This window comes from Pipra filicauda, unplaced genomic scaffold (genome assembly GCF_003945595.2).
Source record: "Pipra filicauda isolate LSUMZ 115617 unplaced genomic scaffold, ASM394559v2 scaffold480_size458065_pilon, whole genome shotgun sequence".
Classification (NCBI taxonomy): domain Eukaryota; kingdom Metazoa; phylum Chordata; class Aves; order Passeriformes; family Pipridae; genus Pipra; species Pipra filicauda.
In genome coordinates, this window is record NW_024104621.1 from 289,704 (window position 1) to 303,320 (window position 13,617).

The 13,617-nt window shown below is 56.2% G+C and overlaps 3 protein-coding genes across 6 annotated transcripts in view; 1 reads left to right on the forward strand and 2 right to left on the reverse strand.

Annotated features, from left to right (window-relative positions):
- Positions 1-43: 43 nt before the first annotated feature.
- On the reverse strand, positions 44-8,151 carry CKAP2L (cytoskeleton associated protein 2 like). 2 transcript variants are annotated; one of them, XM_027734468.2, is made up of 9 exons: positions 8,072-8,151; positions 7,013-7,079; positions 5,645-5,711; positions 3,316-4,424; positions 2,693-2,885; positions 1,357-1,512; positions 1,000-1,060; positions 543-690; positions 44-451 (listed from the first exon to the last, which is right to left on the reverse strand). In XM_027734468.2, the coding sequence occupies exons 1-9, from the start codon at positions 8,142-8,144 to the stop codon at positions 208-210; spliced, it is 2,118 nt and encodes a 705-aa protein (XP_027590269.1). In that variant the 5' UTR covers positions 8,145-8,151; the 3' UTR covers positions 44-207. The 2 variants fall into 2 exon arrangements, with proteins under 2 accessions (XP_027590269.1, XP_027590262.1); XM_027734461.2 differs by lacking the exon at positions 8,072-8,151 and adding an exon at positions 7,178-7,325.
- Positions 8,152-8,777: 626 nt separating this feature from the next.
- Positions 8,778-11,534, reverse strand: LOC113995150 (interleukin-1 receptor antagonist protein-like). The gene is made up of 7 exons (XM_039386395.1): positions 11,409-11,534; positions 10,449-10,620; positions 10,315-10,363; positions 10,048-10,237; positions 9,771-9,941; positions 9,516-9,661; positions 8,778-9,429 (listed from the first exon to the last, which is right to left on the reverse strand). Exons 2-7 carry the CDS (start codon positions 10,487-10,489, stop codon positions 9,217-9,219), a joined length of 810 nt encoding a protein of 269 aa, XP_039242329.1. The 5' UTR covers positions 10,490-10,620; positions 11,409-11,534; the 3' UTR covers positions 8,778-9,216.
- A 285-nt stretch (positions 11,535-11,819) lies between these two features.
- OGDH (oxoglutarate dehydrogenase) overlaps positions 11,820-13,617 on the forward strand; it is a 32,634-nt gene continuing 30,836 nt past the window's right edge. For 2 of the 3 annotated variants that reach the window (XM_027734336.2, XM_027734353.2), the window contains exon 1: positions 11,821-11,871. The gene's annotated coding sequence lies outside the window, so the exon portion shown is untranslated. Of the gene's footprint in view, positions 11,872-13,617 lie in introns of all 3 variants that reach the window. The other variant, XM_027734343.2, reaches the window with a different exon arrangement.

Consider the following 13,617-nt stretch of genomic DNA (forward strand, 5'->3'; position numbering starts at 1 on the left):
GGGGGACGCAGTCTTCTACACTGCTCACTAGGCCACACACATCTCTACTGCAAGTCTTTAATATATTTAAAACAGCACTTAGATATTTCAAACAAGCTTATTCTGTGCCACCCCCCCACGCTTACACCCGAGGGGCAGCAAGAGAAGCCAGTGGAGTGTGTGCAAGGCAGCACAGGGGGCAGGTGGACTGGCTCCACCAGGAACCCCTTAGCAGCTCTCAGGGGTGTATGAACTCAAACCCTCCAGCCCCGTCACCTCTGGCAAAGCCTTGTTTTTCTGGAAGATGAACTGAGTCTCCTCTTCAGCATCCAGGATTTCACTGAGGGATGACACCACAGGGTCATGGTCCTTCAGCATCTCTGGGTAGTGGCTCCCAGCCCGCTCAACCCGCAGCGAGCGCCGCACGGGCGTCAGGAATTTCAATTCCGGGCCTTTCGGGAACTCCCTTCGTCTGTGGAGAGGACAAGAGCCTTGGGTAAACCCTGTGGAGGAGCACTGGCATGGAGGGTGCATGTTGCCAGGACCAGGGGGTTCAGCCTTACCTGGATGCAGATGTGACCCGTAACTTGACTGAGAGAGGTAGGGAGGTCAGGGGCCTCCCCACTGGGCCTGGAGTCGATGCTACGGGCTCCCTCTCACCTGGACAAGGTGTTGTAGGCTCCCAAGGAATGGGTTGCTCAGCCTTTTCCCCTGGCAAGAGAGGAAAAGGGCAATGCAGTTGCAGAGAGTGCCAGCTGGGGAGGAATAACACTGTGGTGTTTCAGACACAGGCCTGGCTGTGGAGGTGTGCTGGGGCCAGGACCCTCCCCAGCCCTGGCAGAGGAACATTGCCCCATTATTAGGATCAGGATTCCAGACTTTCAAAACACTCAATCTCCATCAAAGTCAAGAGGGACATGGGGTGCTGGGACAGACTGCAGAACGTGCTGTTTCCCAGATGGCAGCAGCAGGGAGTCTTGGCTTGCCCACACTCCAGACGGCTCCCCATGTTCAGGTTACCTTCTGATGTATGGCCTGCAGCCTTCAAAATATCAAGAACATCCCTGAGCTCCTGGAGTGGCTGCAGGAAAAGCAGAACATGGGTCAGGGCAGGTCTGGTATGGCAATAGAGACCAGAGTTATAGCTGAATAGGGGGAAAGGCTTTTGCTGCATCACAACAGCAGTGTGATATGTCAGCACCCAGCACAGCTGGGCAAGTGCCCACCCTGCCCATGGAACAGGACCAGCATCTCTAAAGGGCTTTTTCACCACTTATTAGTGCTGCTAAGCTCATCCCAAAATCCAGCCCCCGGGACCTCAAGGAAGCCCACCCATTCTGAGGCAGGGACCATAGGGAGCTGGTGAGCCCCACGCACCTGAGCGCCTGCGCAGACTGCTGCTCTGTACAGCCCCATCACATCAAAGGGGCCACTCCGGGCCAGCAGCTTTGCTTGGCAGATCCAGAATTTGGCAAATTTCTCTGCCTGGGGCACAACAGACAGCACTTTTGATAGCTCCTCTGCATGGACACCCTGCAAGGAGAAGGGCAAGGACCTGGTAAAAGGTGTCCACTGCGAGGACAAGGGTATGCACTGGGAGCTGTCAGTACCTGACCATGCTTCCAGCACTCTTCAGGAGAAAGAAGGTCTCAGGAGTCTGGGTTTACAAGTCTCCTACGTAACAATGGGCTGTCCTCCCTCTACCTTCCCCTTGGATAAATGAGTCTAGTACTCCAAAGAGCTGTCAAGGGATAGACTCCAGTGCTGGCATTATTGGAGCCACTAAATCCTGGAGCAGAGCTAGCAGTCAGTGTTCCCAGCAACAGTCCCCCACCAGAACCATACCTCAGACTGTGACACCAACAGGGATCTACTTCAAGTTGGTTCAATCAGCCTGGGTTTCTGTCGCAGACATTGCTTTTGCAGACTGCACTGCCAGTTTCCAGAACACCGTCAGTTACACATGTGAGTCCCACACTGCTTTTGGCTGGGGTAGAGTTAATTTCCTTCCCAGCGGTTGGTATGAGGCTGTGTTAGGGATTTGTGCTGAACACAGTGATGATAAAGATGTTTTTGTTATTGCTGAGCAAGACTTACACAGAACCAAGGCCTTTTCTGTTTCTCATACTGCCTCGCTGAGGAGCTCGGGGTGCGTGGGAGATTGGGAAGAGACACAGCTGGGATAGGTGACCCAAACTAACCAAAGGGATATTCCAGACGGTATGCTCAGTATGTAAAGTGGAGGGACATTTGGAGTGATGTTGTCTGTCTTCCCAAGTCCCTATTATGTGTGACGGGGCCTTGCTCTCCTGGAGGTGGCTGAATCTGCCCATGGGAAGAAGGGAATAAATTCCTTGTTTCACTTTGCTTGCGTGCACGGCTTTCACTTTCCCTGTTAAACTGTCTTTATCTCAATCCACAAGTTCTGTAACTTTTACCCTTCCAATTCTCTTTCTGATCCCACTGGTGGGGGAATGAGTGAGTGGCTGCGAGGGGCTTGGCTGCTGGCTGGGGTTAAACCACAACAGTCCCTTTTGATGGGGTACCTACCCATAACTTCATGAGGACTTTTATCTTCCCTACCCATGTTTCCCTTCTAGCAACTGAATGCTTGCTCCCAACCCCTCTGTGCTGTGAAGGTACATGGTCTGGAGCCCCTGGGATGCTCCAGGGGAGGAGGAGCCTGTTCAAGCAGCCTCTTTCCCATTCCCACCTCCTCAACAAAGTTCAGGCACTCAGTTAATATGTTGTCGATCTTCACCAGGCAGCGCTGCTCTGGATTCTCTTGCTTCTCTTTTGCCTTGACCTTTCTGCAGGGCGGCTTCACTGCCTGCTTCTGAAGCAGCGTCATCGGCGGCCTCTTGTATTTCTTGCCTTTCGATGCCAACCACTCCTCCAGCTGTTTCCTGTCCAAGGACCAAAGTATCACCTTGGTTACCACCCCAGCAGGCAGCCAACTCTTGCCAAGATACTGTTTTTTCTATAGAATCCCCTGTTAGCTGACTTCAGCTGCTCAGGAAGAACTGGTACATTTATCCCAAAAACACATCTGAGCTCTAGGCTGGGAAAGGAAAACCCTGACAAGTGTAAGCCTTGAGGCTAAAACAGAATGGCCACACACTCTCCTCCCACTCACTGAATTGGTGGGAGAGGAACTCAGGGCCCCACCCAACATCTTTCCCAACTCTCTCTTTTCCAGGGCAGCAACCTCCCAACAAGCCTTCACTGATAGAGACTTCAGACCCCATTTTCAGCAGGATGGTGCTGGCTCACCCAGTCAAACCCTTATACTCTGCTGTTCCCTGGAAGACCCAGGTGACCAACGCTGCCACTTACTTACGATCCGCAGCTGATGGGATCCTGGGAACACGCCCATACTGCACGATTGCCTTCGGCAGCTCCGGTTTAAGCTGATCTTTCCTACTCCTCAAATTACCCTCAAGTGCATGAGTTTTGGAGCAGTGTGTGCTGGGAGGCTGGTTTGCGTGGTCTATCCCTTGGGATGTTGCTGTGTGTCTGGGACGCACCACGTTCATGTCCTTCCTGTCCGTCCCCCCTTTAATCATGGGCCTTGGCCGTGGCATGGTGCCACCTCGGTTCAGGCTGGATTTCAGGTTTGTTGTCCCCTGAGGCCTGTCTGAGGCCAGAGGCTTAGTGGAAGAACTTCTCATTGGGGGAGGTTGAAATTGGTGCTTAAAAACTCCCACTGGAGCTGTGCCAGGTGGCTTTCCCACAGGTTGCCTCACTGTAGTAGTTTTTTCCTGGTTTGTCCCTGTTTTTTTATGTAGCAAATTAGCAGAAGCAGGAAGGTACCTAGGGGGCTGCAATGGCTGAGTTCTGACGCTTGTTTTTTGAGACACGCTCTTTGAGCCTGGTAGGATTTTCCTGAATTTATCTGGAACTGGGTCTTTCTTAGCCTGGCGGTTATTAATTTTGTCCTCTGGGCCCACAACGGGCCTTGACATTACAGCTGAGCTTTGCTCGTAAGCCAAGACTCTCTTCTTCCCAAGACTGCTTCCATCAAATTGGAAATCTCTGTTTAGCTCTGGGAGTGTGGAGGCTCGTGGGCTGAGGTTTTCCTTGTGACAGACCAGCCCATCCTGCAGCTCCTCATTCAGGGACCAAGGCGCTCCAGGAGGGGAGTGGTCACTTCCCACACAAAGTGCTGCAGCAGTAACAGTGTCCTGTGCAGACTTCTTCTTCCTTTCCGGATTTAGGTGACCAGAGCCTGGAGGTGGGAGCCTGCCTCTGGTCTGTGCAGAAGCAGGAAGCTTTGTGCTCTTCCCTGGCTGCACTGGATGCACCCCCACTGCTCTCTGGGATGTGTTTGAAGGCTTCTGCTGACTAGCGTGGCCAGTGTGATGTGTGGATTTGGCACTAAGCTTGCCATCCTCCTGAGCACTCTTCATCACATTTCTGAGAACATCCTTCTTGTTCCTGTCAACCTGGAGAGACAAAGCAGCCCTCAGCTCCAAGGAGAGCTCAGCTTGGTCAGACCCTGAGAGCTGGCCCAGGGGGACAGCCATGCAAAGGCCTGTGGTGACAAAGCAGTTGTCAACAGAACAGTAACACAGCACCCACCAGGACACGGGCAAAGGATCGGTCTTCTAAATTGAAACTCCTAACTAAACTAAGCTCCTCTGAAAAAATAAGTAGTTGACTCGTTGCCAGCTATTTAGCAATCTGTTGAGTGTCCTCATCTGGAGTCAGGAACTCATGACCCTGACTTGAGGATGCGGTTTGCAAAGAAAGTTACTGACCCAAATTGCAGCAAGGATGAAAAATTATTATGACTAAAGCCCACTCTCTTGTGACCCTATAAATAGAGGTCCTGAGTGAGACCCTTTGAGCCCTCCTGGACTGCAGTGGGCTATGACCACTATCTCCCTCTGAATGGGGCCTCTCAGAGCCAGCAAACTCTCACATTTACTATACTTGGAGGATCAGCGAACAAGGATGATGGAGCCTCTCCTCGAGGCTCAACCCCCCAACCACTGAGAAGATGCAAAGGCGGTGACGTGAGTCCTTCACTGAATTTGAGGGGAATTTTTCACAGGTACCTTGTATAGACTCTTTAGGCCTGTGTGCATGTGACTGTGAATATGCTACAGCAAATGTACCATGAAGGTGGGTCTCCCTGGTTCTTAAGTACTTTAGATTTGTAAGTCAATCAGGCCGGTGACTTACTGTTGTGCTACAGTAAATTCTATATGAATCCTTTGCTAAATTGTTTAACTTAACCTATTGATTAAGTGCTGTTAGAACATGTAGGCCTTAACTGTAGGTCAGGTCCTGGCCTCAGATTAGCAAGGGGGTCTGCTCTGAAACTTGTGACTCAACAGATGGGTCTTCCTTATTCCTTTTTATCCTTACCCTTTCCCATCCTTACCCTTCCCTCCTCCGGCCCAACCCCCAAGCTCAACATAGATAATTTTTAGGTTGGTTTTGGTTTAGATTGATTGATTTTAGGTTTAACCATCCAGTAAGTAGTAGACGAACCTTGCCAATGAACTTTTTTGTGCTTTCACTTTTATATTAAACTTGCTTTTGCCAATACCTTTGATGGTGTTTCTTTAAGCAACCCTAAAACACTCATTTGCAACAGACGACCCTGTTCTGCCCAGACTCACTTCAAGCATGAAAGACTCAAAAGCTTTCTACTTACATGCTTGAGTTTAGAAACTGGTTCTAAGTGTGGATTCAGGTCATTTGTCCGGTCCTTTAAAAAGGGTCTGTAAGAGTAAAAAAAGTTATCAGGTTATTTAACAAGTTACTGGGTTATTTAACAACTGATCGGGTTATTTATCAGCCATTGCAGAAAGGCTCAAATATCTAACCCACTGCTGGTTGTTTCAGACACAGGAGCTTAGGAGAAGCTTTCAGAAATCAAAAACCTGTCAAGGAAGTACCACATTCTGTAATTCTTTTTCTTTTGTGAAGCAATAGGAAAGCAAAACAGACCATTAACATCCAAGGTTGTCACAGAACTTCCACAGACAACAAAAGTAACCAAAACGGTTCATGCAGGCTAGAGTCTGGCAGGCAAGGGGTTTGGAGGCTCCTGACTTGTCCTGTGTGCCACAGACAGCTGAGGTCATGCTGCTGCCACGCTGCAGGTCACAGTGGTGCCTTGGAGCGTCCCAGCCAGGGCTCACTGCAGCATGGCCAACCCACGAGCCCCACAGCTGCCCGGATACTGGCAGCAAAGCAGGAAGGTGGGACAGCAGCCTACTGTCAGCTACCACAGTCCCATCCTCCTCCTGGAATTGCAGCCCTCTGACAGCAGCCAGCTATGAAGTTCTCCCACTCCTCAGCTCCGGGGCAAGCAGCTCAGCCCTCAGGGAAGGTTAATGCCTGTGCAGGTATTTTTCTGTAAGAAAAGAGCCTGGATAGTGAGGTGATCATCCCAGTTCTACACAAGTGCTATACTATGTCATAAAGAAAGGTCCTGAATCTTCTCTCCTCATTTCTATTACATCAGTGGTGTTTCCCAGAGCCTGGCACCAGGGATCTGTTTGCTCTTTCTGCTCTCTGATCCTGCTTCTCCCCATATTTTCCTGTCATGCGCACTGAAAATGCCCCTTCCTGATATTAACCTATCCCAAAGGCCGCTAGAAGCTGCCATTAAAAACCAGTGTCAGATTCCAACCACCCCTTCCTTGAGACCCAATTCTGAAGCTGAGTTGTTGGCAGCAAGGTCTGTTCCGCCAGAGCCAGGAGCTGAGATGAGAAGGTTCCACAGAGACTCATAAAATACCCAGAAGAGATTCCATCAACCATTGGGAAATGCCAGCACTCAAGCTGTTCTTTTGATCCCGCTGCCAGTAACTACAGAGCAGTGCTGGGGTGCTGTGGGGGCAGAACCCAGACAGTGGGGCCCTGGCAGGAGCTGGTTCTCTGTATGCAGGTGAGAGAAAGCAGACACTGGCCAGTGGGGAAAAGTCACTTATAACTCAGAAAATCACTGAGCGATTTGGGCCAGAAGGGACTTTTACAGATCATCTAGTCCAAGTCCATCATCCTCTTGACTTACTTTGCACTCAGGCATTTCAGCCTTTCCTTGGCTGCTCGGCAGTTTGGCAACTGGCTCCTCCGCTGCTCTGCAGAGAGATGACAGGAGATGTGCATGCAGCAACTACCTCAGTCCGTGGAGAAGGAGTACCCACGACAAACGATTTCTGTTACCCTCACACGCTACCTTGCCCTCCTCTGCCTGGGGAGCCTGGCAAGGCTGTGCCCCGAAATTCCAATGCGCAGGATATTGCCCAGAGGCTCATTGGCACTTAAGCTCCCTGACCCTCACAGCGTGGTGCTGCTCAACACCTCAGCTGTGCCAGGCTCAGTCAGTTTGCAGAGGGAAAGGGGAGATGCTGCCCATGACCCCCTTGCAGCTGTGTATCCTGCGGGCCTACACCCAGTGGTGGCTAAGACCTCTTCTAAGACAGGCAACAGGGAAAAATGAAGAGTATCGCAGCAGGGGGACAGAGGATACCTCTGACATCCCCAGTATGGCTGCGGCATTGGGGCAAGAGTCCAGCATCGCCCTGTCCCCAGGGCCCCCCACATTCCTAACACTGTCCCACCCTCACCCTCTATGTGTCCTGGGCTCCGAGGGCATCTCCAGCACCCCCAGCCCTTTGCCCTGAAAGGCTTCCACAAAGCCCCAAAAGCATCGCGGCCCCCCGACAAACCCCCAGCCCTCCCATACTGCCCTCCTCCCAGACCGCGTCCCTGGGCCCGTTTCGTGGGGTACCCCCCACGGGTTGCCGCACCCTCACCCCCTCTAACCACCCCAACCTCCTTCCCAAGGCCCCAGCAGCCCCTCAGGCCGCCCCTGTCCCTCTACCAAGAGGCCCCCACTGGCCTGTCTCTGGCCGCCCCCAGCCCAGCACCTCCCGCACTTCCATCCCACGGCACTCGCGGCCACCCCGCAGGGTCCCCGCGGAGTGTCCCCGTCCCAGAGGGTCCCCAGGTTGCAAGGAGCCCAAAGCTCCGCTCCCCGTCACCCCCACAGGGCCCCGCACAGGGAGCGCCCGCAGCCCCCAACCTCGGCACCCCTCGAACCCGGCCCCGGGACCCCCCGGCCCCTCACCGGCCGCCCCCGCGCGCTCCATCCCGGGCGCTGCGACCACCGACACTTCCACCAACCGCCGCGCCGCGTCCATTGGCCACCGCTTTCTTCAAACCGACCAATAGAGAGAGGGAGCCGGCGGCTGGCGGCGGGGCCGGCAGACAGAAGAGCTGTGATTGGCTGGAGGCGGGCAGGGGGCGAGGACAACGGCCCTCTTTGGCGGCCGAGCCCCCGCGGGCGGGGCCCTGCGATGACACAGGGGGACGCACTGCGACATGTCGTGACACACTGTGCCAGGCCACAACATGCCACGCCACGGTATGTGAAGCCGTGGCCACGTCTGGCCACGCTACGCTATGCAACGCCATGCAATGTCGTGCCATGCCATGCCATGCCATGCCGTGCTGTGTGATGGCATCACATGATATGCCATGGTGTGGTGTGAAATTGCGTGACACGGCACACCATACCATACTATGTGATGGCATACCATGCCATGTAATGCCACGCCATGCCATGCCTCTTGCTGTCCTGCTGCACTGTGGCCCACTGCGCCATGCCTTAGCAGTGAGCCAGGGTAGTGGCAGCAGCTGGAGCAGAAGTGACAGCCCTGGGTGGCTGCCAGGATTTGCGTGTGACTTCCACCTGTGGGATGCCCACCCCACTTACTCCCCAGCTGTGTGGTGGGCATGGGGACAAGGAGGTGGAGGATCCTGCATGGGTCTGGCCAAATCAGGGTGGTCCCTGGGCTGTGGGGTTGCCCCCTACCCCCTGGGCTTTCACTCAGGCTTGGAGAGTGCCCAGAAGCAGCCAAAGCAGTAGGATTTTCCCATCTGTAACCCCCGTGAGAGCAATGAGCTGAGCAATTCAGCCCTGGAAAACCTTTTATTTCCACTTCCATCTCTACAAACACCAGCGTTCCAGATAACAATAAAACACATACAAGTTAAAAGCAGCAATAAATAAAGGAGCACAAAAAATAAATATAAAAGCACTGGCCAGACACAATAAGTAAATAAATAAGGATTGGGGTGTCTTGAGCCCATGGGGCCCAGAGCTACTATTTCATCTGAAGTAGATGGTGAGAGGGGTCCCATCCCAGGGGGTTGTACTCAGTACATACAGCCTGAAAACCGGTGACTGCCGGTTGGGTTGGTGCAGGGTCTTCAGCGCCCGCTCAGCTCGTAGGTAGCAATGTTCACTTGGTCAGGAGCGTTGGTGATACCCACAGGCTGGCGGGGCTGCAGGGATGTGCAGACGAACCAGCCAGGGAAGGCAGCGGACTCGAAGCGGGTAGTCCCCTCGGCCGGGCTGTCCAGACGGTAGAAGATGAAGCGGGTCAGCTCCACGGTCTCAATATCCCTCCTGACATCAGCTTCCTACAGCCAGTGGGGTGAAACAGGGGTCAGAGTGGAATGGAGCCCCCAGCCCCATGAAGGATGGACTGGCAGGACCCCACGCTCACCTCCAGCTGCAGCACGGGCTTGGCGCCACTCATCACACACGACATATAGAGCTGGTAGCCCTTGATACCCAAGGCCACAGGCACCCGCCCAGCCCCTGGGCTGCCCTGCAATGACCGGGGACGGTACAGAGCGATGTTGAGCTTCACTGCAGAGAGAAGGGACGGGTTAATGGGTGGTTCCAGTGCTGTCGAGTGGCTCCCACGTGGTCCTGGGGTGGGGGACAGGGACATTGGGATGGGATTGTGTCCCCTCACCTTTCCGTCCGGCAGAGGGTCCCTGCAGGTGCAGGGCCACCAGCTGGGTTGGCGACTCCAGCACAAAACACTTGTGGTCAATGTCCAGGATGTCAAAGGACTGGGAGCGGGTGTAGCGGAAGACGGGTGCCCCAGCATAACTGCCCGTTATGTGCTGGAAGGAGATGGGCTCTGTGGGGAGGGAGACAGTCAGGGGGATGCTGATGCTTCCAGGTTCGAGAGCATTCCCCAAGAGCATCCCCCGGCTGGGGCGACACCCCTGACATTACCCCCATACCGAAAAGATCATCCAAGAAGCTGCCAAGGTCACTGTCAGCAAAGTCCTTGTGCGCTGGCTGCTTTAGGAACTTGGTCACAGCAACCACCAGGACAGCAGCCCGGCGAAAGGTCCTGGCAGGGTGTCCCTTGGTCACTGTCACTTGGATGCCCACCCTGGGTGATGTCACCTCCAAGTCCAGTCGGGGTTTCTGGGGAGAAAAGGGAAGGGTGAGTGCCAGGCTTCCCCACCACACGGATCTCACTACTCCCACTGCCCCAGTGTTACCTTCTGCGGGCAGAGGCAGTCGGGGCCATAAAACATCTCCTCATTTAGGCTGAAAGGCAAGGGGAGATGGTGAAGTCAGGGCCACCAGTGCAGGATCATGTCCCCAAAGTCCTCTCTGGCACGGCCATGCTTACCTGCTATTCTCCAGTGTGTCCAAATCAGGGACGAATGCCATCGCCGCCACTGACTGCAGAGTCCTGGGCAGAGACTTGACAGTACCTGGGAAGTGTTATGGCACTTGGCTTCGGGCTCCTGCCTGCCCCACTCTCTGAGCCTGGCTCTAGCGTGGCCGGTTTTCAAGAGCCTCTGGAAGGAAGCGCCGTCAGAACGGGATTTCCAGCTGTCGCAATGCCCGGTTTTGCCCAGTTCCTCCTTCTAGACTGGTAGAGCTGTGGGGGTTGGCTGCCCCCAGCAGTGCACTGGGGAGGCTGAGTGTGGGGCAGAGCAGGGGATGCTCCAGGATTGGAGTGTGGGGCAGAGTGAGGGGATACTTTGGAACTGGGGTGTGGGGCAGAGCATGAGGATGCTCCAAGGCCAGTGTGTGGGGCAGAAGGCAGAGAGGATGTTTGGGATCGATGTGTGGGACCAGTGACCGTGTGCCAGCCCCAGCCCCAGTCCCAGCCCCGCCCAGCAGGGCTGTGATGACACCCACCCTTGTCAAGGTCGCGACCTGCAGCCGCCCCAGAAAGGGCTGTGGCGCAAATGCTGCTACTCCACCATTTCCCCACGGCTTCCTCCTTCGCTGCGCAGACCCAAGCACTGCAGCCAGCTGTGCTCCCTCTGTCCCCTCTCCTGTCTGTCCCCACTACCCTAATACCAGACGGCACAGGGCCCTGCTGTCCCCTGGTCCCTTGTGTCCACCCATGCCACCTTTGGGACATGGCCATCAGGGACGTGGTCTTTGGGGACACTCCTCATCCCCACGTCCATCCGGCATGCCGGAGGTTGCGCCACACTGGCAGGGCCGGGGATGTGCGTGGCCAGGCTTGCATGACTGTGGGCTGCCAGGGTGTTTTCCTGGCACCTGTTTCACTTCCCCGAAGTGCCACCCTGCCCCTGCCCCTGGGCTCAGGACCAGTGACACCATGACTCACCGGCAGGAAACTGCCAGAACCCCAGAGCTCCCCCGGCACTTCCTTTGACCCTCTGAGCCCCCACGGGCTGTCACCCACGCTGGGATATCCCCAAAGGCCTGAGGTCTCCCAGGGCAAGGGGAACTCCACGCCACGGTGGAGGTCCTCAGGCCATGACAGGGGCACCCAGGCCATGGTTGGGATCCTCAAGGCGCGGTGACGGTTGCGGGTCACGGTAGGTGTCCCAGGCTATACTGGGGGGCCCTCGGCCATGGGGACTGTCCACGGGCGACGCCGGTACCCCACCCCTGTCCCAGGGGTCACCTCGCGCGCCGGGCGGCGCAGGCGCATTGGGACGAGGCGGAGGGGCGTGGCCAGGGCGAGGGGTGGGGCGACGCTGTGACGCACGGGCGGGGCGGGGTGGGACCGGTGGTCGGGGCCGCTGTCACAGCTGGGGCTGCGAGCGGGGCGGACGAACGCGCCGGTGGGTCCTGCGTCGGGGCCAGGCGGCGGGACTGGGCGGTGGGGGCCGGGCGGTGGGGGCCAGGGCTGGAGGGGGGCGGGGGGCGCGCGGGGCGGACGGGCCGCGCCCCTGTGTCCTTGGCGGTGCCGCCCGGGCGCCTGTTGGGGGGGCACTGCCCCGAGACGGACAGCCTGGCGGCCAATGGGAAGGCGGCTCGGCGGCTCGCGCCGCTCCTATAGGCGGCGAGGAGCGGGCGATCATTGGCGGGCGTGGGGTGGAGGCGGGCCCAGGCGATGGCGGCGGGCGGTGATTGGCGGGCGCGGGGAGGGGGCGGGGTTACCGCCCTCGCGGGGCGGGGCGGGGGTCGCGCGGCCCCTTCCCGCGCCCGCCGCACGCGGGGCCCCTGCGGGGCCGCCTCGTCTCGCCCGCCCGGCCCCCACCGTTCCGCCCGTCCGAGCCCGCGGGGCCTCCTGGGGCCGCCTGGGGACTCTGGTGGGCTGGGGTCGGCCGTGCAACCTCCGCATAGGATACGCGCCGGCCCCCGCCCGCCCCAGGGCCCTTGGCTACCGCGGTCCCGAAGGTGCCCACTGCTGGAGCAGCTGTGGCTGCAGCCTTTAGCCCTGGACCTCTGGCCTCCTGGAAAGCGGAATTTGTGCTGTTTTTAACCCAAAAAGTATTCCCTAGTCCCAAGCCTTTCCCAGCTATCCCTCGTCTGTGGTGGCGTCCCCATCCCTGCTGCCGGGGGTCAGATTTAGCACCTTAATCTACTTATTGGCACGCTCTGGGCCGTCATCTGTTATGGGTATTCCTGGGATTTGACCTTTTGGTGAGGTTTGGGCTGAGATTGGCTGCCCTCCTGCACCTTCCTCAGCCGTCACTGCGTGGGTGACCTTTGTATTCCTGGGTGACCCTGATATCCCATATCTCAGATTTTTATTTTTTTGCCCCTTCCTTCTGGTTGTCGTGCTCTATTTTGATCCACCTCAGAATCATCTCTGCTCTGAGCTTGCCCTGTCTCCCGCTGGGCTCCCAGCCAGCATTTCCTGCAAGAGGCCCTCAAGTACCAGCTGGTTCCGCTCATTTTGGGTCAAATGCCCTGGCATTAACTTCCCTGTTTTCCAGAGAGGTCACAGAATGCTGCTGTGGCAGCACCGAAACTGGACGCTAAACTGGAGTCTCTGCTGCTGCTTCCAAGCTTTTTCTGTGCTGTGTGCGTGCCAGTCCTCTGGCACCTGGTTCAGTTGGCTCTCTGAAATATCACGGAATCATGGAATGCTTTGAGTGGGAAGGGACCTTACAGACCATCCAGTTCCACCCCTCTGCCATGGGCAGGGACACCTTCCACTAGAACAGGTTGCTCTAAGCCCTGTCGAACCTGGCCTTGGACACACACTTCCAGGGATGGGGCAGCCACAGCTTCTCTGCGCAACCTGTGCCAGTGCCTCACCACCCTCACAGGAAAGAATTCCTTCCCAGTATCCCACCTAACCCTGCCCTCTGGCAGCGGGAAGCCATTCCCCCTTATCCTGTCACTCCAGGCTCTTGTCCAAAGTCCCTCTGCGGCTCTCTTGGAGCCCCTTTAGGCACTAGAAGGGGCTGAGGTCTCCCTAGAGTCTTCTCTTCTCTTCTCTTCTCTTCTCCTGGTTGGACACCATCAACTTTCTGAGTCTTTCAAATACCCATGTGTGTTTTGCTGTATAAATCTGAGGGAGGGTGATCTGAAAGAACTCCCAGTGGTGCTGCACTTGCTGTCCCGCACCTACCAGC